The 24431-nt window shown below is 39.4% G+C and overlaps 1 protein-coding gene across 2 annotated transcripts in view; it reads right to left on the bottom strand.

Moving 5' to 3' along the window:
• Window positions 1–7506: 7506 nt before the first annotated feature.
• The window catches only part of LOC126754458 (uncharacterized), a 218113-nt gene continuing 201188 nt past the window's right edge, over window positions 7507–24431 (bottom strand). For both annotated transcript variants that reach the window (XM_050466427.1, XM_050466426.1), the window contains exons 6-10: window positions 11891–12061; window positions 9636–9808; window positions 9007–9570; window positions 8640–8934; window positions 7507–8580 (exon numbers count right to left, since the gene is read on the bottom strand). In XM_050466427.1, coding sequence (XP_050322384.1) covers window positions 8365–8580; window positions 8640–8934; window positions 9007–9570; window positions 9636–9808; window positions 11891–12061 — 1419 coding nt within the window. In that variant the 3' untranslated portion in view covers window positions 7507–8364. The remainder of the gene's footprint in view (window positions 8581–8639; window positions 8935–9006; window positions 9571–9635; window positions 9809–11890; window positions 12062–24431) is intronic.

The raw sequence follows: 24431 nt of genomic DNA, 5'->3' as shown, positions 1-24431 counted from the left end.
AAATATAATAAAAATATTAGAGCATTTAATTTCCTACAAAACCTAATTAACAAGATATTTTTTCAAGTAGTTGGAAGCGAGATATAAATTTTTCTATCTGATAATAAGAAAAAATAGAAAACCGTTAGGCGGAGGACCTTCCCGTTACAATTAAAAACTCATATTTGGAGAGGCTTTCTTAGAGGTGTCTAGGAACCTATTTTTGCGAGTACCAATTGAAAAAAAAAAAATTTTTTTTGAATCACCCTAATATATGTACATATAGTATGTAGTATATCAACAGATGTACATAAGTTCTTACATATCTGATGTATCGCATTTTCCCTTGCATATCCACGGTTTTGTTTTGCTTTGCGGTTTTTGGTTTTCACGTGTCGTTTCATCCGTAATTTAAATCGACAAATTATTTTATACAAATATGTATGTATGTAAATATGGATTAACGTAGAAAAATAGGAAATTCGAAGTGACGGAGAGTCTTGTGCGTGCGACGAAAGCTGCGAGCCCCCTTTTGGCATAATATTATCCACCACAGATGTTGAGTAGTTTGATTGTCGTCACAGAAAATGTTTATCAAATGTTTATGCAAAGGGTGATCCATTTCGAGGTCTCCTAATTTCTTTAAGAAAAAACACAGAAACTTCAAATTTAATGGGGAATGTTTATTATCATTCGAAAGCACATTCTTTGGCATTTATTTTTTGAAGAGTATCTTTTTCAAATATTGATCGCGGTTCCGTCTCAGTTGCTACAACCGTTGAGGCCAATTTTCGATGACTCTTTCGAGTATTACGACTGATAACTGGCGAGTGATTCGAGTAATGTTTTGCTCTAAGGCCTGAATCGAAGCGGGATTGTCCATAAAGACTTTAGACTTTACATATCCCCACAGGAAAAAGTTTAACGGTGTGATATCACACGATCTTAGTGACCAATTGACCGGCCCAAAACGTGAAATTATCTACTCACCGTAGTGTTCTCTCAATAAATGCATTGATTTATGTGACGTGTGGGAAGTGGCGCCGTCTTGTTGAAACCAAATGTCGCCGAGATCACGAGCTTCAATTTCAGACATCAAATAGTCGGTTATCATGGTGCGATAACGGTCGCCATTGATAGTTACGTTCTCATCGGCATCATTATGGAAGAAATATGGACTGATGATTCCACCGGTCCACAAACCACACCAAACCGTTGTTTTTTCTGTATGAATTGGCAGGTCTTGAATCTCTTCAGGTTGCTCTTTGTTCCAAAAGTGACAATTTTGCCATTTAACATACATACTGAGCCAGAAATAGGCTTTGTCGCTGAACAAAATTTGGCTCGAAAACGTCGGATCTTCTTGGAGTTTTTCAGGAGCTCATAAAGCGATGCGATGTCGCTTGGAAAGGTCGTTTTTGTTTTGCTTTGTTATTTGTATTTTGTACGCTTTCAATTTAAGATCTCGACGTAAAATGCGTCAAGTCGTTCCATACGTCAGTCCAAGTTGCTGTGAACGGCGCCGAATCGACTCTCTTCGTGTACACTCTCAGCTACGGCTGCTGTATTTTCTTCACTGCGTGCTGGACGTGATCTATTCGGTCGAATATTATCCAATAATGAATGCTGGGTCTCAAGATGGGTGATGGTGTTGCGAATAGTAGGCTCACGATTATGTTGACCAATTGTTGAGCGCAGCGCGCGAAACACATTTTTTACAGAACATGAATTTTCGTTATTAAGTTGAATGGCTTGAAACGCTGTTCAGGCGCAAGTCTTTCTATGGTGAAATGCCAAACAATACTGAACAAAAATAACATGACAGCTTGACACGACTCACGCGTGATCTGTCAAAAACAGGCTATTGAAAAAAGTACTTCTACTTGGAACATCCTATATATAAGCACATATATATTTCTATGTAAATAATACATAAATATATGAACAGCAATTTGTTTATGTAAATAATCTGTTTTGATATGAATGTGAGCAGCTCTGAGATAAGTTGGGCACGCGACTAATTATGCAAATATGAATTCTAAATCATATTGTTGATTTCGGTTTGTTTTGGTTTTGAGGGGCGTACTTTCTAAGCAGCTTTGTTTGCAAATAGATATGAATGCGGTTTGATATGTAAGGGAACTAATTTAGTTATAGTCAATGCGTCAAACGTTAGAGAGTGGCGAATCGAACAAACTACATCAGCCGTTCAAACAGCTTGGCAGCACTAGCGATGCAATTTTGCGCCAACTTGTCGAAATGAGTCTTTACTTGATGGTGGAATTTTTCTTTCCGGGTCATACAACATTTAATTAGAGTTTGATTACTGTTCATACTTTCGATTTTCTAAAAAAATGTATTAATTTCATAATATGATTTTTTATTATCTGAAAAATTTTATGAATTATACTTATATTCTCCATTTTGATGAAATACCTTTTGTCATCTTTCGGGCAAGATGTGTTTCTTCAGTCCTGATTTGAGCTTGAAGTTCCTGTCATCCAAAAGTATTTGTAAAAATCGGAATAAGTAATATTCTAAAGGTACCTAGTCCGGTGAATATGGTGGATGTGGTAGCCCATCTCATTCAAGCTGCAAAAATTTTGGCGAGTCATTAAAATATAATGAGGTCTCCAATTATCCTGGCGTAACACTACATCTTTTCCATTGAACAATTCTGTCTTCTTCTGTTTGTGTGTATCACTCAATTTGTCCAGCTGATGCCAAAAAGCTTCAGTATTAATCGCATAATTAATCGCGGTATTGTCTGGCAAAAGCTCAAATAAACGATCCCTTTGAAATCCCACAAAACAGACATCATAAACTTGTTTTGTTGACTATCGGCCTACGAAGTGATCTGATCTGGTTTATCTCTTTTAGACCATGATCTCTTGCGCTTTACATTCTTATAAACAACCCACTTTTCGTCGTCAACACGAGGAAACAAACATTACAAAAACTAAGTCATTATATTATTTTTGATTTCTGATCGGGTCTGAGTTCAGATCTTTTGTGCAAAACTTAGAAAAATTCTCCAAAACTTTCCGTTAAACATTTTATGTACATACAATATTTCTTTAGAGCCTTTTTATCAGCCTATTTGTAGACATGGATACTGTAACTCGAAAACCCAAAAATTAAACAAATTCTCACAAAACATCATGTATATTTTTTAAATACAGCTGAGATCATTCCAGCAACAGCAAATGCGCTTGGCACAGTGCCCTGAACTGGACTGAAGGTATTTTTAGAACTCCCAAAGGAAACTAATTTTCTAATAATATCAGTGCCTATAGACAAAGGAGATGCTACCAAGTACGTTCGTGTAAAGCTGTACAAACATTTATACATATGTACATATATATATACATACATACATACATGTACGTACTCGTATGCGCTGTTATTTATAGCTGGAATAATTTTTCGCGCCTCTTCACAGTCTAAGGCATACATGCATAACACATAGACTAATTATAAATATATGTTTGTATAGCATTTGGTAGACAATATGTGAAACGATTTCAAAATACGCAATCATTTCCAGCTCATGACGTCACGGTATGTTTCTTCAAAATATTGTAAATAAATAAAAATGGGTTTAAGGGCAAATTGTTGAAATCTGTAGTGTTAGTAATACTTGAAAGAAGAAAGAAATTAGCATTAGGTTAGGTTGGTTTGGTGGGCTAATAAAACACGCATACAACAGTTTTGGTTATTTGCGATACCAGAAGTTCATGACGAGTAGTCATACTTTAGGATGTCTGCGCTTGAGATTAATTTCAAAATAGACTCTGTGGCCTCACCACTGATAACACTGCCAGTGTCTCATTCATGGTATGAGTTTGAATTTTTTTTGCTATGTTCCTATCCAGATCGCATAGACATGGGTATGGGTTCTCCAATGTTGTTCACATTTTTGGTTGACAGCCGTACACCACTCTTGTCAAACTCGTCCACTATCCCATTGACCTCGATGCTTTTGTAATCTGGCAGCTAGTTGAAGTGAAGTCGCTTGTTTCTGGCGACACTCTCCAATCCTGCTTTGCTTGCGGCCGATATGCGAAGCGATTCCAATTCTTTTTTTTAACTTTCCACTATTCCTAACTATGCAAAAGGTTTCTTCCAAAATCCTTATTATAAACTCCAATGATACCTTAAATGTTAGAGATAAATATAAGTAAGTGTTGAATGGTGCGTAAAGTATTTCTGGGAACATATGTGTTACCATGCAAAGTTGCTATGCGTCTGGGTTCATCAAGAAAGTGAATCTTGTTCACAAACCTAATCTATCTTCCTTGCGTTCCCCAAAAGTCTTATAATGGAATGTAAAAAGCAGCGATGTAATGCAATATATTGAAAAAATTTCCGTAAAAAAGAATAATTTAAATTTGTATTACACATCTGTACTTTCTGCAAAACTTTTTCAGTAGTATAACACTGGGCAGAATTTCCAGAAGAGAAAAATCTATATGTGAGCCTAAAAGTATGCTAATTTTTTATCTATTCAGAATGGTGGCACATTTTTTTTTGCTAATAAAAATTGAAAAAACTTCCATTTATTTTGCATAATTAATATTTATAAGACTAAGTGAACGACTATCAACACCCAGCACTGGTCATTTTGTATGATTTTGATGAGAGTATGATTCCATTCTTGTTCAACTCGCTGTCAGAGCTCATCGGTTGGAGCGCTTTTCTATTTTTAATAGCCGCGGAGCTATGTAGTCTCTCATGCATCAGCAGATACTTCCAAAGTTAACATCTATGAGGACAGCCAAGTGGCAGCTTTTACCTCGTTTCGCATATCAGCCAGAAGTGTCTTGGAAAGGAGGACAGCAGTGGACAGTCAAAACCTTGTGATTTCACTCCTACTGGGCGCCAAGTCACAACGACATCGAGGGCAATGATAAAATGGACGAAATTATCGAGAGTAGTGTATAGCTGTCACGAGAAAACGTGATCAAACTGGACAGGAGTACAGCAAGGAAAATTAAAAAGCGGTGGGCTAATCTATCGGGATACAAAACTGAAAAAAAATTATGTGTGAAGCGGTAGATCGGATATATACAAAGTTCCTACTGGCGCTTGATAAAAGGGACTATAGAAACATGAATGAAAAACTCACTGAACACAGCCTGCTGCCAGCACACATCTATAGAATGTGACTGACATATCGCGACGACTGCAGGAAATGTCAAGAGCAAGTCATTACGGAAACAATGCAACATCTCTTGTGCGCTTGTCCCACATTGGCAAGGCTACGCTTCATGCAGACACTGTAAGAAGTACTATATTATTAGTGAGACCGCTTAGGCATACTAAAGTAAGACTACTTCTCAAGGACTTCATAACAGAACTACAACTGGTATCGCAAAAGACCAAAACAGGCATAAGCGATGCTCGTTAGTCAATCCGATTAACTAATCCTCATCCTCATCTATTGCGAAATGTTTACGTTTTCGAATACCCAAAAATAATAAGTTAATATATGCATGTTTATACATTTAAATTCGCATTTTATTATTCTTTCTTATACATATTAATTTGTACTTAAATATTTTTTGTTCATCCTGTTTTTCAATAATTGAAATACAGTTTTCTCCCTTTGGCATCTCAGTTCATTCGCATCGTTTCGATCGACGCCTCCCTGACTAGCCCACTGTAGAGCTTAATTGAAAATTTCAATTGCTTCATTTGGTTTGATTTTCTGCGGCGTCTCTAAGGTGCAGTCCTCATTTGATTCGTGCTCTGGTTCAATATCGTCGTCCGCATTTCTACCTCAATATCTTCGTTCCACTTACGTGGTTGGTAACGTATGTACATTCACTCTAAAATTTTTAATAAGAGACATTCGTAATAACTTATACATACATATATCTTTGAGAATTTCTACCGACAAAATAAACATTAGGATTTAAACTGTGAAGTAGATTAATTGTGTTGCTCATTAAGGAGGGAAAAATATATTATGTAGCCATGACCTCAATATCACAACCAAAATACGTTTTTTAAAATGTTATGTTATGGTCAGTGCTTCTCTATGTGATGGAAACATGGACTCTAAAAATCACAGATATGAATAAGCTAGAGTCCTTCGAGCTATGGCTTATTAGAAGAATCCTAAAAATTCCATGGACAGATCGAGTTACAAACAGTGAAGTTTTAAGAAGAGTGAACCGCAATAGAGAGTTGTTAAGGACTATAAAACAAAGAAAAGCAGCCTACCTAGGACATATTATGAGGCACTCCAAGTATGAGCTCCTACAAATAATTATCCAAGGAAAAATTGAAGGAAAACGGGGTATTGGCCGTAAACAACTTTCGTGGCTTCAAAACATTCGACAATGGACAGGAATCCAGAACATTGGCAACCTTATAGATGTGGCGAGAGATAGAGAGAAATATGCTGCGATAATTCAAAATCTGTGATATTTTTTATTTTTTTTTCTTTCAATATACAATATATAGTATATATTTAACATGTAAACAATACATTATTATATTAATATTAAGCTTATTAATATTGTACATATTATTAAATGTTATATGATCACCAATATTCGAATACGAATTGGCAAATAAAGAAGAAGAGATTGAAACTATACACAGAAGGTTGTTTGCAGCGTCGTGATTTTTATTGCATTCTCATCCATCGGTTGAATGAGGGTAGTAAGGTTTGGTGCTACGAGGTTTGACAATTAAGTAATGAGACTGATTTTATTGCCGCGCTTGTGATAAACCTTTCTCTTTTTCCGGCATTCCTCCCCTCTCCATTGATATATGTACCATCGCTCTAGCTTATTTAGTTCGCCTGCTGCGTCAAGTTGAGTAGACGTGTGTTTGTAGTGCTCGTCACGAAAATGGAAAAACGAAATCAAGCGCAAGGCGTCGCGTTAAAATTTTGCGCCAGATTGGGCGAAACAGCTTCGGAAACGTACGCTAAAATTGTAAGAGTGTATGGTGATAGTGCTCTTAGTCCCGGAAACCAAACGCCAAAGCTCACAATGGTTGTCTCCGCGCCCGTCATGATCCAAGCGGACTTTGAGTTCTTGTACTCAATGAGACACAGAAATTTTTTAAAACAGCGTTGATTCTTTTCTTCTGATTTTGAGAGTTTAAGAGTACCAGTGGCGTTTGAGCAACACAAAAACGTGATTCGTTGCTTCTCGCACTTTACGCCTGGGGATGTCTTTCCAAACTGGAGATATTCGTTTTTTTTGGCAGAAGTTTCCGGAATAAACCGGACTCGTCAGCATAATATAGCTGAACCCTGACCAAGTTCAATTCGGTAATTTTAGCTCTAAGTTTTTCTGTAAAAGGTTAACTAGCTGAGGCTGTGAAGAGAACTTTTTTTGTTTGCAACATAATCGAAATTATAGTGGTTCTACAATTCCTGGTTATTAATGAAAAGGCGTGGCAGTACACCAGTAGCTATTGCACCTGCTTAAATAACAACAAATGAAAGGGCTTCCAACCAACCTTAATACCAACATAACGAGTAATCAATTAAAAAAATGCAGTGAATTTTAATTTTATTACACTCCCATCTCACATCCTTTATTTCGCAAGAATTATACAGTTTACAAGAGTCCATTATAAAAATGGTACGTAAATTAAATGTATTAGAAACGAATTAAGTACGATTTATTAGTATTGTAGTTATATATCATTTGCTTTAATATTAACTGGCACTTAAATACTAAACAAATCATTAATTAAATTAGCTTGACAATTTCAGAAAACACAACACATACATACATACCTTCTACAAACAGGGAGAGTAGAGGCTTAGAGAGCAGCGTTAGGGGACATTACATATAATTAACACACTCGACAATGTAACGGTAACACTTATTTACATAACTACCGTTATAGTATGCATATCTGTACGTATGTATGTATGTATGTATATTGGCCACTGTATTTATTGCATAGAATTAACTTGTGTGCGCACTCATTTACATATTTGTGCTTAAAAGCTAAGTGATAAGCTTTCGTTGTTATGCATAAAGATTAGGAGGGGGGTTTTAGAAGAAGGCACTTAAAACAACTAAAAATATTAGAATTATGCGCGTGTGTGTATGTGCTGGCTTAAGCGCTGCGACATGCGCGCTTTTGTTAAACGAAGAGCACCAATTGCGACACACAGCCGAAAGCTTTTCGCGCTCTTGCAATGCACAAAAAAAAAAAGATTTTCGTATGCACGCGTGTGTGTGTGTTGATTATTTCAATTGAACGTTTCGCAACATTTCAACTCAAAGCTAAAATATTTCCTGCAGTTAAATAATTCTAGTTTGGTTAATATACGCCCCCCGCACTCGTACTACCGAGCTTCCGCAAGCGACATGCATGTCGCTCCACAATTACGCCGCACGATGTGCTTTACTTGAGCTTTCGTCGTCCATCGCCGCTGCGTATATTTGACGAAAGTGCCGACTTCGAGGCGCTCGTGGTGGAGGAGTGCCGCAACGAAGATTGATCGTCCTTGAGATGATCGTGTCGACGTAGTGTGCGCGTAGTGGGCGTCTCCGATTTCTTACTGGTACGTGTGAGCGTGCTCGTACTGCTCATGTGCGGCTTTCGCGGCATTGTCGCCATCTGTGGAGACACAAAATATATTAATTCTAAGAAATTACTTATTTTCACATAAAACTCACTCGTTTGTTTTGCTCTTGTGAGTAATTGATTTCGTAACCTTCGCTAATGAGCTTCGGTTTCCATGGCGCCAACATCGACACAGAGCGTGAGACGGTGCGTGTCATCGGCTGTAACGGTTGAGGTTTGCTCTTGTTCGAGCGCAGATCGTCACGTGATATGGAACGACGTCTCAAGTGATATGGCTGTGGTATGGCACCGACTGTCGTGGCATGCAAATAGACGACACTGCGTTGACTGTGTAAACTGGATTCGCCTTCAGTACCCGAGCTCTCGGCCGGAAAGCGGTCACGTTCTCTGCGTTTGTCACAGAATGTCATTTATAATAAATTATTTACTTGCAATCGACTATGTGTGTGTGAGACTCACCTCGAGTAAGCAGATGTGCCACGGCGTTCAGCACTACGTGCCGGTTTTGGTGGTCCTATCAAGTGGTGATGATGAGTTCGTCTGACTTCTCTCTCATTGCCACCTGCATCAATGCCATTCGGCGTTGATGTGGACATGGCCAAAGGCGTGCCGTGACGATCGTTGCTACGTCGATAAGTGTGATCATCATACCGATGCGAACGATCCAAACGTTCACGTGACAAGGTGCGCGCACCGCCAACGCCACCGTTGGGACGTTTGTGTTGATCTTCAGTTTCGGACCCACTCTCCGATATATCGTCCAGATCACGTGAGCGTGAGTAGTGTCGTCGTTTGCGGAAATCGACTTCATCGCCGCCCACTTCACCGCCATTTTCCAAATTATGCATCGAAGAACTTTTGTGGCGTGAAGCGCCAACACCACCACCAGTCGTTTGTGTGGCAGCGGAGAGGTGACGGCGATAGTCGCTTTGTGTGGGATTGCTATTGAGGCGGTCCAAATTATAAGCGCTCTGTGAGTATTTTTGCGACCGATTCAATGTGGTTGCTACAGTGGGGCGTTGTCTACAAAAGGAAAGGTAGTTGTGTTAGAAAGTTGAAAGCGATCGGATCTCTAATTATATTCTTACTTGAGTGTAGTATTAGCTTTGGTTATAGTCGGCGGATTCGAGTCTATATCCGTATCTCCAAAGAAACGCAAGTTTTTGGGTGGTATGGGTGGTGGCGCTGTGCTAGTACGCGCCGAATTCTTCGTACGTTTCATTGTTGAGGACTCGCTCTGTCCGTTAACCGAAACATCAAGCTGGAGAGAAAGTGTTATAATGATTATTAAAACGTGCCACAGTATTTATTTATTTACATATATTATTTTTTATTCCCTATTAAGTTCAAAGAACATCCAGGACTAAGCTACAACAGGTTACAGCGGAATCGTAGCCAATTGTAAGGCCGGTGAGTTGACAAGAAACGGTACCCTAACTCCACTATCAGTAGAAAGGGAATGAGTCGGTGTTTCCATATTCTAGTGTGTTCTACTGCTGGACAGCTGTGACTAGCGGAAGCATAGCCAGTGCTGGGCTACAACCGGTTCAAGATCTTTTTGGCCAAGATCGATCGTAGGAGATCTAGTAGACTCTTTTCTAACAGTACGGCTAACCCATTCTTAGGTGTGGGCGTTGATGTTATAAGGTTGGGAACCTTACCGATCGCCAGTGTATGGAAGAAGACTAAGTGAAAACATCTCAATATTTCTTTCTTAATTGCCCCGAGTTTGCGAGATTACGGGCTAAACACTTGGGAGCTCATGCTTTTAGACATCCCACTGAACAGGTCGGAATAGAAATTACAAATTTGTATTGGCCACTAGGCGCTTTGCTGACCTATAAGATCGAACACAAGAGTTCCATTTTTATATCTTCACAACGGAATGCATATTGTGAACCTTTGGATCAGTCATCTAACCTAACTTTGTCCATGACATGTCCTGACGGCCTCACTATTAACCAGTTAACATTGTCTATGTTAAGGCAAATCTGTGCTGTTATAATCGTTACATGAGGTTGGACTTTGATATTTTCTGTAAAATGGTATACAAAGTACACTGTTTTTAGGAGAGATATCAAGGAACCCATAAGCAAAAAATATATCATGTCTGTATATGGAAGATATTAGCAAAGTACATAAAGTTCTTGATGACCCAAATAGATGTAAGCTGAGTAAAATGAGGAAATCTGCCTTAAATATGCGGTCATCTTAATTGTTGTCTAAGGATCTAGTTTATCCTGAAGATATTATGGTATATCGGCAGTATGAGAGACTTTTATGAGAAATGTAGAAATACTTATACATATCATCTGGGCTTATACAATGCTTTTCGCCCATCCAGTAGCTCTGACGGCCGGCGATATGCTGCACAAAGAGTGATTCATTATAATTTACTATGTCGACAATTTCCTTATATCTTCCTCTAACAGGTATTTCGGAAACAGCGGCATAGCAAGAGTGGAAAAAATATTTTAATATTTTAGAGACATTTTTAAACGATAATCTACTAAGGTTGTATTTTTTGGGAATAATAACTAACTTACTTCCTCCGACATTCAGATTTTCAGGAGAATCTATGAGATATCTGACTCCGGGCCCTAAAAAATGGCTAATCATTATCGACGCCATTCTTATGGCAAGTCAAAGATCTGCCGAGGCTTGCTGAGGCCAACAATTAGAGATTACTATAAATGTACAGTGCGAACACTGGTAGGACCAGACTTTATGTCCACTTAATAGATGGTCCTTAATAAAAAATAAAAAAAGTTGTGACCGACCAAAGTGTACGATTAATGGAGATGTCTATTCCCACGACAGTCAGGTCTACGTAACCGGAATGGACTCGGATTTTTTCCGTCCAAGGACTGTCAACTCGACAGATTTCTGACGCTACTACAACTACAACAAAATTAATGGAGATGTCCGTTTAATAGAGTGTTCCTTTAATAGAGATTGGGACCGGCCAATGTGTACGATTAATGGAGATGTGTGTTCTCAAGATAGTCGAGTCTATGTAACCGAAACGAACCCGGAATTTTATCCGGCCAACGACTGTCAACTCGACAGATTTCTGCTGCTACTACATCTTCAACAACATTAATGGAGATGTCCGCTGCAAGGGAGCCCAACTCATAGTTATCTCGACATCAAAAAACCTCTTTTTTGTCGAATAATAACGCCCGTTGGGGAGATAAACTTGTAGTGAGCGTCACATAGATATATGTACACTTTTTGGGGCTGAACGAATGTTGCGATGCAAATTTAATGGTTTACTGAACTCCAAACTGAGCTTCAGCTTATTGCCATTGAACATTTACAACCTAACCAAATGCCAACTCACCTTTTCTTTTGATTTGCTCTTCGAGCGCCTGTCCAATGACTTGAACCAGCTGACTTTCTCGGGCTTAGCGAGTGGTGACTCCTTCTTCGGCTTGTCGGATGAGGTACGCTTGAGCAGCAATGGACTAGCTTTGGGTGTAGACAGACGTCGACGCATCGAGATATCCGTGGCCTAAATAAACGAAACGAAACAAGCCAATTAAGTAATATGCTAATTTATAAGAGTACGAGTATATTGAATGATTTATTGTAAGCGCTAGAACTAGTTCGCAATTGACTGCGGATGGCGGCGCGTGGCACAATTCCACGCCCATAAAAAGGAGCGACATTTACACACACACACACACACATAACTGCATATAAAGTCAGAAAATAATGGCACACAGCGACAGTGGAAAAATGTAACAACCTGTTGGCGAGTCAACAAAAGCAACAACAATGCTGTTGGCACACAGGTGCCAAGTGCTGAAATGGAATACTGAAATATGTCTGCGCTGGCAAAAGCTACCCAATGAACTCTGCGGTGCCCACAAACCCATAGCGGCACGTGAGCATGTGTGCGACGCGGTCATATGAGTGCAAGAAAACAACAAAAACAACAACAAACGTTGCTATGCACACTCGGTTACTGTGCCACAACAACAACAGTAGAAACAACAACAGCAACAACAGTAGCAACAACAACAGTAGAAACAGCAACAACAAAAGCAACGCCTTAGACACTCGCAAACCAGCAGGCGCACCTCCACCCGCTGCCTGCGCTCAATGCAAGCACTCGCATGTATGGTTGCAGCTATGTATGTGTGTTTCTGTGTGTTTGTGCAGCTGTCGGTGTCCCTTGCCTGTGGCCTAATAAGCGAAACGTGAGTTCACATGCTAACAATACCTGTTCGCTGCACAGCCCCAAAGCCATACACCAGCCACAACCGCCACCACAACAGCGCCACCGCAAAGGCGCACCGCACAGTTAACCAAAAGTACCGTAAATGCGCGGCAACAACAATATTGCTCGCAACTGTTGTTGGTGTTGCTGGTGCAATAATATGCACAACAAGTGCAACTTGCGGTCTATGTATGAAGGCAGCATGCCATAATACACCACAAGGCGGCAGCGACAACATTGCCATAGTGTATATGTTGCATGCAATCACACGCACACCACAAACGTGTCGATTGACCACACGAGTTCGGCCCGTTGGCAATTGATTTCTTGCGGCTTCAAATTCGACTTTATATAAGCGTCTGTGCGCGGCGCCAACCGAACGCCCGCCCGCCGCCATGCCCTGTTATAGTTTCTTAAAGACAGTCAGCCAACAAGCCAGCGCGCAAGCGGCCGCAAAAAGTTCCAACCAAACGTGTTTGCCTAGTTTGCTGTGGTTGCTGTGTTTTTGTTGCTGCTTTTTGCCGTCTTTTTGTTGTTTGCCGCTGATATTAGACCTGATTATTGGCGGTATCTGTTGTTGTTGCTGTTGTGCTCCAATTGTGGTATGTATCGATTTAGAAACAAGCTGCATTTGGGCGCCGTGACTTACTTTCATTTTAAGCATTTTCACCCCCTTAACTGCCTGTGCTCCACCCTTTGCGTCGTTGGCACCTTGCATTGGCAGCACAGCCTGTTGCAGACGCGGGTGTGTTCATTTTCCTCGAATTCGCTTTCAATTAGTGCAAATATTTATGCTCACAAGCGCCAAATTTGCATTGCATAGCTGTATTCCCATACCCCAGTCCGCCGCTATGCCTGGTCGTGTATTGCAAGCTAAGCGCTAAGGTTCGTAGAAGCTTTAGCGACGTCATCGTCAAAGTCACATTGTGCGCCGACTTGAGTTGATTACAGGCAACAGCGGCGCCCACCTGCAGCTCTACCGAGTCAGCCTGCATCTCTAGCGAGCCAACCTGTATCTCCACCGAACCAAACTGCAGCTCTACCGAGCCAACTTGCACCTGAACCGAGCCAACTTGCATCTCTAGCGACCCAACCTGCCTCTCCAACAAGCGTACGCCAGACATACAATTTCTCAGAGTAGTAAAAACACTCATGTGTCAGTATTATACCGCTTCATACCCTCTTCACGTTATATCTCCTGGTTGCTGTACTAATGAATTTGTTAAAAAGGTCAGAGGCTCCGGCAGCGTCTCGGTACAAGTTTCGAAGCGTCTTTAATTTTGTTGTTGCGATGTAGCGCTTTGGAGAACACACTCCTTTAACATGTAATTCAATTAGCTGTAGTGTTTACAACAACAAAGTGGTGTAGCGGTATAACTGCACTTTGGGCGAACCCTACACCCACTAGGACGTGTATTTTTTCGATGTTGTTGCGAATCTCACGAAAATTATTTCGGGATTTTCGAACCCGCCTATACTTGATAAGGGTGTTTTTTGTGGTTTTCAAGGAAAAATAAAATGCATCGAATAAATTCCAGCCGAGAAACCCATTTTCGACCACTTTTTACAGCGAACTCACAAAAAACGTCTCGCACGTTCTATACTACAGGCCTCGACTCGAGATAATGCGCTCAAAAAAGTGTCCTCCAATAAATTGATTATCACGTTGGCTATGTGGCATCTACCGCCGTCTTGTTGGAATCAAAGGTCGTCCATATCAACATTTTTTGGTTCAGACACGAAAAAGTTGTTAACCTTGGCTCTATAGCATACACTATAGTATTCCCCATTGACTTTTACATTATGCTTTCATCTTGTTGGAAGCAGAGGTCCTCCAATATCAATTTTCTTCAATTCAGGCACGAAAAAGTTATTAGTCATGGCTCTCTGGCATTCCCCATTGACTGCTACATTATAGTCGGCTTCATTCTTGAAAAAATGCGGACCAAATTCTACCTTTAGAGGGACTTATGAGAATGTAAAGCCGTCTCAGCTTTGGATTATAATCACTACAAATGCTACAATTTCCTTTCATAAAGAACCCAATCAACCAAAAGCAAGGTTCATCACGGAAGAAATTTTTTTGCGAAAATCGAAATCGGGATTGTAGGCTATCGCTTTTTAGATTCATTCACCGAACTTTCGACGAGTTTTATCGTCGTTGGGCAGCACTTCTTTTATGAGTTCGATTTTGTCAGCCCGCATACCCAGATCCTTGCGCAAACTCATCTAGAATGTGGATGGACACCACTCCAATTTTTGCGCGCGATAAGGGCTACCATCGCACTTTCTTTGATACTCTGCTCTACAGCAGCAATAGCGTCTTCTGCAAACGGTACGGTCTCTGAAGATGCATTATTATCCAAATAAATGTGGTGCGAAACGATCCATGGTTGTTCGAACTACCGACTCTGCTGAGAATCCCGAAGTTTTCGGGTTTAAAAAACTGAGTTTTAACTATTTCGAAATTCCGGTATTAACCTCCCTAGCTATACATAGGTAGGGGCATGTAATTTAAGGTATTGTACCGATTTAAGTGAGCGCATTTATTCGCTTCGAAGAGGTCAAAAAGTTAATTGATTTTCACAACTACTCAGCGCTGTCTGCTGCAGAATTACAAAGAATTTTGCGAGGCGACTAATAGCAAAGGAATTATATATTGAAATGTGTTTTGCCATTAATGCTGTGACTAAATCAGAGCGAGAATGGTAATTATTTTTTTTATTTATTGAAACTTCCTATTATTAATCTGCTGCTCTTGGTATGAGGCGCGAATCGCTGCTACAACGCATAAAAATGATCCATTTCCCAAGCGGACCGGTGATGAAAAGTGGCTCGCTTACGACAACGTTGAGCGAAAATGTTCGCGATTGAATCGTGTTTTTGAAAATGGTCCCTAAGCTAAGATTAACAGTCCGGTCCAGTGTTTGCTGGGACTGGCAGGGTATGACTTTGTTTTCCTTAATGCATTTTGGGCCAGAAGCGTTCAGCTTTGATCTCTAGTGGAAGAATTGGGTTCAATGCAGACAACGTTAGACCACACACATCGCCAAACACTCCGGAAGCTTGGTTAAAAGATTCGAACTTATAGTCCGAACCTGACACCAAGTGATTACATCCGATTCTTGTCAGTAACGATTGATTTTACATATAAAAATTCCCCTCAACAGAATTTTGTGAAAATCGACACTCTCAGTTTTATGTCGTCAAGGGCGAGGGTTGCCATAAGCCATTCTCACGGAAATCGGTTCTACGTAACTGGAACGTGCCTGGAATTTTACCCCGCCAAGGATTGTCAACTCGTTGGTATTCTTTCAAATTACTTCATTGATGTTTTCTGCCGCTACAACAACAAAAACAGGGTTTCCATGAGAGCGGCAGAGTGGCAATGCAAACCTTTTTTATTGAAGGAAGCATTTACCGATAAGAGAGCTATGAAGAGGTAAGAGAGGTTCAATTATGACAACATGAAGTCCCGCACATTGATACTGACTTGTCGGAAGTTCCTTATAAACCGGACTTGGTACCAAGCGATTAGTGAAAAGCTTGGCTCAAGAGAAACTTCTGAAAATCAACTTTCGCAGTTTTTTTAGCACATGCAAGTATATTTAGAATCAAACACATTTAGAGACTCTATTTACTTAGATAGTGTTTCAAGCATAGTACCTAAAGCGTCAATTGAAGATCAATTTTTGGACTTGCGGGTCGAACACATGAATGAACGTGATTTAATCTCTATTTCTTTCTTTAGAGACGAGACTTCTAAGCTGGAGTGAAGTTGAGACTAGAATAAATGGTGTAGCTCAGGGGATGTTACTTTTAATGTTACATGGAAGCATTGATGGTACTATAATGTTACGTTGGCTGAGATTCCGCGATGGCTTAGCCTTTGCTCTAAGAAGCTTTCTCAAATGTATCTTTACAAAACCATTAAAACTGACTAAGAAACGGACCTTGCAGACTTGGTTCAAAATGTTAAGCAGTTATTCGCTCTTAAGAAATTTTGAATAATTTTTAAACTACTCGTTTCAGAAGCTTTGGAAGCACACAAATACAGCTAATGCAAGAATTGAAGCCACTCGACCTTCCCAAGCGCCATCGCTTCGCTCTAAGGGCTCTTGAAAAGCTCCAACAAGATCCGACGATTTCGAGCCAAATTTTGTTCAGCGATGAGGCCCATTTCTGGCTCAATGGGTATGCAAACAAGCAAAATTGCCAACATGCCAGAAATTGAAGCTCGTGATCTCGGCAAACATTTGGTTTCAACAAGACCCACTCGCCACTTCCACACATCGCATCAATCAGTGGATTTATTGAGAGAACACTTCGGTGAGCAGATAATTTCACGTTTTGGATGGTCGATTGACCACCAAGATCATGTGATATCACACCGTTAGACTTTTTCCTGTGGGAATATGTAAAGTCTAACGTCTATGCGGACAATCCGCAGGCCTTGGAAGGAAATTCTCAAACGAGTCAACGAAAATTGGACTCAACGGATGGACCATTTGAGACGTGGCTGCGGCCAACATTTGTAAGAGATAATTTTTAAAAAATAAATGCCAAAGAATGTTCTTCCGAATGATAAAAAATATTTCTCATTAAATTTGAAGTTTCTGTGTTTTTTTCTTTAAAAAGGTAGGGAACTTCGAAATGAATCACCTAAAATAAATATTTGCTTTGGTTATGGCATATTCTTCAAACAACAATTCAACGTTGTTAGAACTGGAAACTCATGAAGCAAAATTTATAGCTCAGATTTTATGGACTTCAAATGTTCTTTTCCCAAAAAAACTTATAAATTATAAATTTTTGGTTTTCTGCTTTGGTTATTTTAAAACGCATGCTTAGAACAACACACACATTCCATACGCATCGCACTAACTAGTAAAATACCAACGAATGTCAAAAGAGAATTTATAGACGAGGGTGTGGCACACCCTTGCAGGTAAGGTATGCGTAATATTCGCGTCCGAAATTTATCGCTTTGGTTTCAGATTATTTCAGCATTTGGGTTTTTGTGACACAACGCCGGCCGATAAATATCTCCATGACACCGATACAATACACAAAAAACAACAACAACAATAAGATGTGTAGCCACGAGTGTGGCATAAACGGAAAACGATTAAATTCGTCTGCTTTCTTTTTGGCTTTTAGTCATTCCGGGCACTTTGGAGATTTTATCAGTGAAATGGCCAAGGAGAGCCTAAAATTGTGAAAAAATGCTCGCTAAATATTGGCGGCGATCCTATTACGCGAATTTTTTGAGATTTTTCTTATCTTTCTTTTATATTATATTTTTGGCGCTTATGCTGCGCGCCGCCACTTAGCTGTTTACATAATACTACTCGTGTATTTGCATATTTTAATTAGAAGCCAATAAATTTGCTTAATGGCTCGGCCATTCCATGTTGGCAGTAGGTTAAGGTAGCCGATACGATCGCCTTTCCTCACATTATGCCTCTTTCTTTTATGCGCTTCATTTCTGTTTTGGGTGTGTCTGGGCCAAATGGCAATACGTTGGAAAGAAGGCCGCCAAGTGGAATTTCAAACAAATAACTATAGAGCAGCTTTGTCACCGGCACATACTTGCCACCTGGCGCGCCAAGCGGCACATAAAACTAATTGACCGCTGTCTGATGACACATAAATTATAATGATTTTTCGTAGAAAACATAAAACTGAAGTGGGTTGAAGTGAAAGAAGCGTAAATGTGAAAGACTCTAACGAACGCTGGATCAGTGCGGGTGAGATTTATGTCGTGGAAGTATTTGTAGACAAACGATTTTTCAGTTATTTAAACAGTAATTTCAAATAAGGACCGAGAATAATAATCGAACTACTTAGAATATTGATCATCAGAAGTCTTTCAAGGATGAAGCCCGTAATTCGAGAAAGCAATTTATATTAGAATACATTTGTATCCTTGAGTCTGTCTGGAAGTAGCTAGAGCCAACCTAGCAAAGGAACATCTCCAACATTCTTAGGCATCCATTCGGATCTGTCTCTCACTTTCCTACTCTCCAAAACAAAAAAAAATATGACTGGAAGAACGTTAGCGGCAGCGAACGAGTAAACGCCGAGTAAGCTGAACCTCATTTTGAAGCAAAGTTCAAGTTATACTAAAAAATGTCATCGAAATCTTTCGAAGATCGTTATAATCAATGAAGCTGCGCTCAGTTGTTCGGGCTAATACTTCTAATCCCGGTTAAGAACCCGGTTCGTTCCTGTTACATATATCCGACTGTCGTGGGAATGATATTTCAAGATAATTGAGTGGTCCTATAGTTTTAAGAACCCAACCAAAGTACTGTTTCGTACATGGAAAGTTTTTTTTGTTCAGCAATGAACTCGATGAATAGAGGACGACTGTCACCGAAAAATTGTCCACTAATATTTACTTAAATCCACGTTTCATCGCTTAGTAGTGAAATACTTAACCAATTATTATTTAAAATATTTTTTATTTCCATAATCAAACGGATTGGATAACTATCAAAGTGTGAAGTGACCATTATATATTTTGTACCAAAGTCTTTTGTTTTAAAAACTCCTCAAATACGAGTCTTTAAATTTATAACTTCTTCGGTTCCTTTGCGTATATTTCATACTGAATTTCTCATTGTTCGTATAACTGAAGTGCCTATTATGAAAGAAGTCTTAAAGCTCTATACTTCTGAGTTCAGATAGATAGCATTCAAGTCAATAAGAGAGCTTTCCTATTAACGGAAATTTTAGAAACAACTGATAAACTTTTTTAGTGTATTTTTAAAAATACTGAGTGTGACTTTCTATCGTATGGGTGGGCTGGATCTTGAGCGTTAATTGGAGTCAAATTGGTTTACATGACATTGGCGTATCTCAATCGAACTAGATCAGATCTGAAAGTATCTGAAGCTTCAGAAAGCTGCTTTAAGAGAAGTGCAACGGATAAAGTTACTCAATATTGATAAAAAATGATTGGTACCTCTTCTTCAGAAAGCTGGATATTATATTTATAGGATATATGTTGATAAGAAATGCTTGATACCCCTTCGTATAGTTCACTAAAGCAAGTATAAAGCCTATGCGTTGGAAAGCTCGGTTATTATTTGTTATGAAGATAGAAATCGATCGCTTTAGTTCAGATCCGAAAGTACGGAAATCTTCTCAAGGGGAATTGCAACGAATCAAATTACTCGATATTTATATGTAATTGATGGTAGCTTTTCGTATATTCCGTAGATTTCACAGCGACCACCATAAACATTTTTTTGGCTTTACCAGGAAAGCAAAAAATTTGCTAGGTAAAGCGGATGTTTTTGTGTATTGAAAAATCTCATAAAAAGCTCGACAAAAAGTTTAATGGAAATAATGATCGCATCTCCAATCTATGAAGACGAATTGCTTACGCATCTACCCACAAGGATCTACAGGGATTAGAAATGATGAAATTCACTTCGATTCGATTACACTGTTGCCAGTTTTCGTTTTTCGCAGCAACTGTGTAGTCGCAGTCCGCTAAAAAAGGCTGACGTAAAATATAGGAATCACAGAATGGTCATCAAAAATTCAAAGTAGGATGAAACCCATGGGAAACGAAAAATAAAATAATAAAAATGAGATCGGAGAGAAAAACGGGAGGTGTGTGGTTGAATTTTGAAGAGTTAACAATGGTTTATGACGACTTCCGGCGAAACTGTGAGACATACTTGTATAGAAAAAAGTTATATGGGAAAGTTGTAGGTAATGCAAAGATCTATAACATTTCTATCAACACCTTTTGTACATAACCTCAAAATTTGTATGAAAAATTCAAACAACCAAGTTTTTGGGGTCCAATTATGATTTTTCTTGCTTTTAAAAATTATTTAGCCTGGCATAGTAAAGACTTTTCATACAAAAAGTAGAGACCATTAAACTGAAACTTCGAAAGTTATGCAGTTATATTTTGGATACTTATTTTGGATACTTTCAAAGTTCGAAAGTCGACACTACAGTTATATTTTGGATGCTGCTTCATTGGCCAGTCTGGCAATGTATTTAGCTGCCTGGAGAAAAATAAATAAGACGAACGGTTTCAACCGACATGATGAGACGAAAATGATGTAGTAAGCGTAAACCGACCACCGTTATGATAGGTCTCCATTTGTTTATTACGACCTTTTTTGTATCCCAATTTATACTTTCCCAAACTCAAAAGAAAGCAATGCAAAATATAACAAAACATTTTATTTTTATTTAAGCAGAAAAAGTTAATGTATCTAATTGTAGTTTCTTATCCAATTTCATTCGTTGTGAGCACTTTATTTTGACACCTTTTCGGTCATTAGGTGCGGCGGGTAAGCTTAATTGGCTTTTACAAAGGCCGAATCAAATTTTGCTGACTCGCAAATTGTTTTGTTTGCACAATTTCAGTGGAAATTTTAGCGCATTCCAACGGCGCGCACACACCCCCGCCACAACCGTCGGCCGTCGTGGCGCGTCCACAAGGCGTACATCAAAGCGATTATCGGGCAATCAAGCATTGCAATGCAATTTTCACGCTCAACTGAACAGCAACGCGCATGCGCGGCGTGTCCGGACCGTAATGCAACATCCGCTGCCAATTTCAAAATGCGACGAAGCCAGCGCCGTAAACGCCGTAACTACTTGATATGCGCACTACAACAGTGAGCGAAGAAACTGAGCGCCAAGACGTAGCTGCGGCGTATGACGGGGCAGAAGACCGCACGTTCTAGTGCATTAGAATACCAAGGCCGAATGCCAAATGCCTACAAATGCATGAACCAGCCGCACAACCAGTGTAACTGACACTCGCTCAAGAACAGCGCCGCCATCGCCATCGCAATGATTGGCAGACGTGTTGGCTTCGCGTACAAGCTGTTGTACGGTTGTTAGTTGGCGGCGGCAGTGGTGCCAAAAGTGGAGGAAGTGGCGGATGACGAGTAAAAAGTAGAAAAAGGGCACCGCCACTCTTCTCTAGACGCGCGTTAGAAGCTTTACGTGCTGTGCAGCCTAACGCAGCAATGTGTGGCATACATAAGTAGACAAGCGCGTGTAGGTATGTGCAAAGACATTCTAACGTACGCCGCGCAACGCCTCGACTCAGTTACAATGGCGCGACGCGTCCAACCGACCGTCGCTAATTATGCGCCAACAGACGCCGTAGACAAAGACGCGCCTCGGCACATCAGACAGTAAAGCAGTGTTTAGTGCCACTGCCTTCACCGCCGCCGCCGCCGCTGCTGCATGCCGAAACGGTAAGAAATGTCGATCAGCGTGCCGTTGTGTGGCAAGTAATGCGAGTAAGTGCCGCCTATGCGTCTCTTCGGGCTGCATTGGTATTTGCAATTTTTTACGGCGCCGCTAATCGCCGCTTCCAGTTGTGGCTTCCGTTGCAGTTGTCTGCAACAACCTGCCCACTTTTGTTTTATGTTTTCTAGCTAACGGGCTGCGATTGCATGGAGCCACCTCTAAAGCCGCCAGCGCGTACTTCACGCTTTTGAATGGCGGCTTGTTAACATTTAAAGTAGTTTGATAATTTGGTATTTCCGCTTTCACAGTCAATGTGTGTAAACGCCTGTGGCTTTGAAAAATCTATGGCTAACTAATATACACAAATGTTCTCGGTCACTGCAGTGCCGAGTTCGAACGTGCCACTTTGGTTTCGCGCGTGCGCGCTCACACTGCATTAGTGGTTATCAATCACACTGTGTGCTAAAAGTGTGGCACATTAGGTTAGAGCGCAGGCTTTGTGAGTTTGTGCGTTGCAGTGGTGCTGGAACGCGTTTAAATTTCCACTGAAAGAACTACTCAACGTCATAATTTCTATAATTGCTAGTAATAGTGTTTACTTTTAACTAATATTTATAATATGGGAAATATTAATAGATATTTAGCAAATTACATTGTGCAAAAAGATAAAAAAAAAACATTTTTGTTAATGAAAATTAACAATTCGTGTTTCTCATGTGGTCACTCCTATTTTTTTGTGGACAACTGTATGTCTTTCGGACCTGCTTGCAGTGACAGTGAGTTAGTTTTTCTTTAGAGTTATATGTCTTTGCAGTTTGCTTATTTCTTCACTCTTTTTCTATCTCAAGTAGTAGACTTCTACTGCTATCGCTTGGAATGCACAAAATTTGCTAGCATTCAATTTCTTCTTCATACAGGGATAAGGAACGAGGCAATTCAAATGAAATTCACTTAAATTTGATTTACACTGTTGCCAGTTTTCGTTTTTTACAATTCGAGTTTCAAGGTTGGTACGCAGCTCTCAAGTAATTGCTCAAGAAAAAAAATACATTATTTCTCAAGTAATTTTGACAGCTGGTTACGCATTGTGAATGATCTACATTAGAAGAACAAGAGAAAATAAACAAAGAAAACAAGCTTTGTGCGTAATATGTATGTGTGTATGTGTATGGTAACATAAATATTTTCATTGAGATTTAAGAAATGTTGTTGATGATTGGTAGGTTTTATACAAATTTATTTCAAAATGAAATATACTTCATAATAATGATTTCAACTAATTTAGTATGAATTTGACGATTACTTCGAATTTCCTTCAAGAAACAATTGTTGATTTGATGTTTCTTCGCAAAACCAGGTTTGCCATATTCACATTTTACGGAAAAAAAGCATTAAAAATTAGTACAAGATTTCTTGAAAGCTACGTACTAGCACAAGTAAATTTATCGCAGGAAAGTTTCTTGACCGTTTCTTAAGCGTTTTTTTATATGAAGTTTTTACGTTTCTTGAGAGCTGCGTACTAAGCTTCATATGTGAAAACATATAAGTATATACCAATAGTCAGACTACCAGCAACTTTCGCGTCATCGTGCACAATTTTGGAGGCAGTGAGTTAGTTCTTTTTCAGAGCTCTACCTCTTAGTGGTCTCCTTATTTCTTCACTTTCAAGTAGTAGACCTCTACTGATCTGTTTGTAACAATTATTTTAGGCTACTGAACTGAATAGTCATGATTTTAAATATGTATTGAATATAATATAATCTACTGAACCTCTAATTTATTTAATGATAGTTAAGATAAAAGCTTTCTCAGGAAAGCAAAAAATTTGCTAGGAACCAAAAAAAGACTAATTAAATTTACACAGTTGTCAGTTTCCGCTTTTTGTAGTAACTACTTCAATGATTAACCGCTCAAGATATATCTAAAATGAAATATGGAATTCAAATGAAATTCTCTTAAATTCGACTTACACTGTTGCCAGTTTTCGCAGTGACTAATTGAAATTCGCAGGAACTACTTGAAATTCGACTTTCGTTTGCGAAAAAATAATAAGTACAGGCAAATAGTCTGAATTCCAGCTTCGGGTTATCGTGCACAAATTTGGAGGTTTAAAGAAGTTCATATTGTTTAATAGCTTTGCGATAGCGTTTATTTTGAGGCCTATTTCTTTTATTTTATATTTATCGTTAAAGCTCACAGAAATGACATTCACTTGGGAGTCGCCATAAACGATTCTGTTACATATGGCTGAAGTATCTCACGAGTACGAAACATCTGTTTGAAGGCGAACGACAGTGAGAAGGCGAAACATCCCTTTTTTTTATTAACTCTACTTCAGCAACTCCAAAATTCAAGAGTTGGTCGAAGTAGCGTAGAGTATTGTTTCGCGCTGTCAACGATCTCATCTGTTTCATGGTCG

The sequence above is a fragment of the Bactrocera neohumeralis genome, chromosome 4 (genome assembly GCF_024586455.1).
Source record: "Bactrocera neohumeralis isolate Rockhampton chromosome 4, APGP_CSIRO_Bneo_wtdbg2-racon-allhic-juicebox.fasta_v2, whole genome shotgun sequence".
Lineage (NCBI taxonomy): Eukaryota > Metazoa > Arthropoda > Insecta > Diptera > Tephritidae > Bactrocera > Bactrocera neohumeralis.
This window is presented reverse-complemented; position numbering and strand designations above follow the sequence as displayed.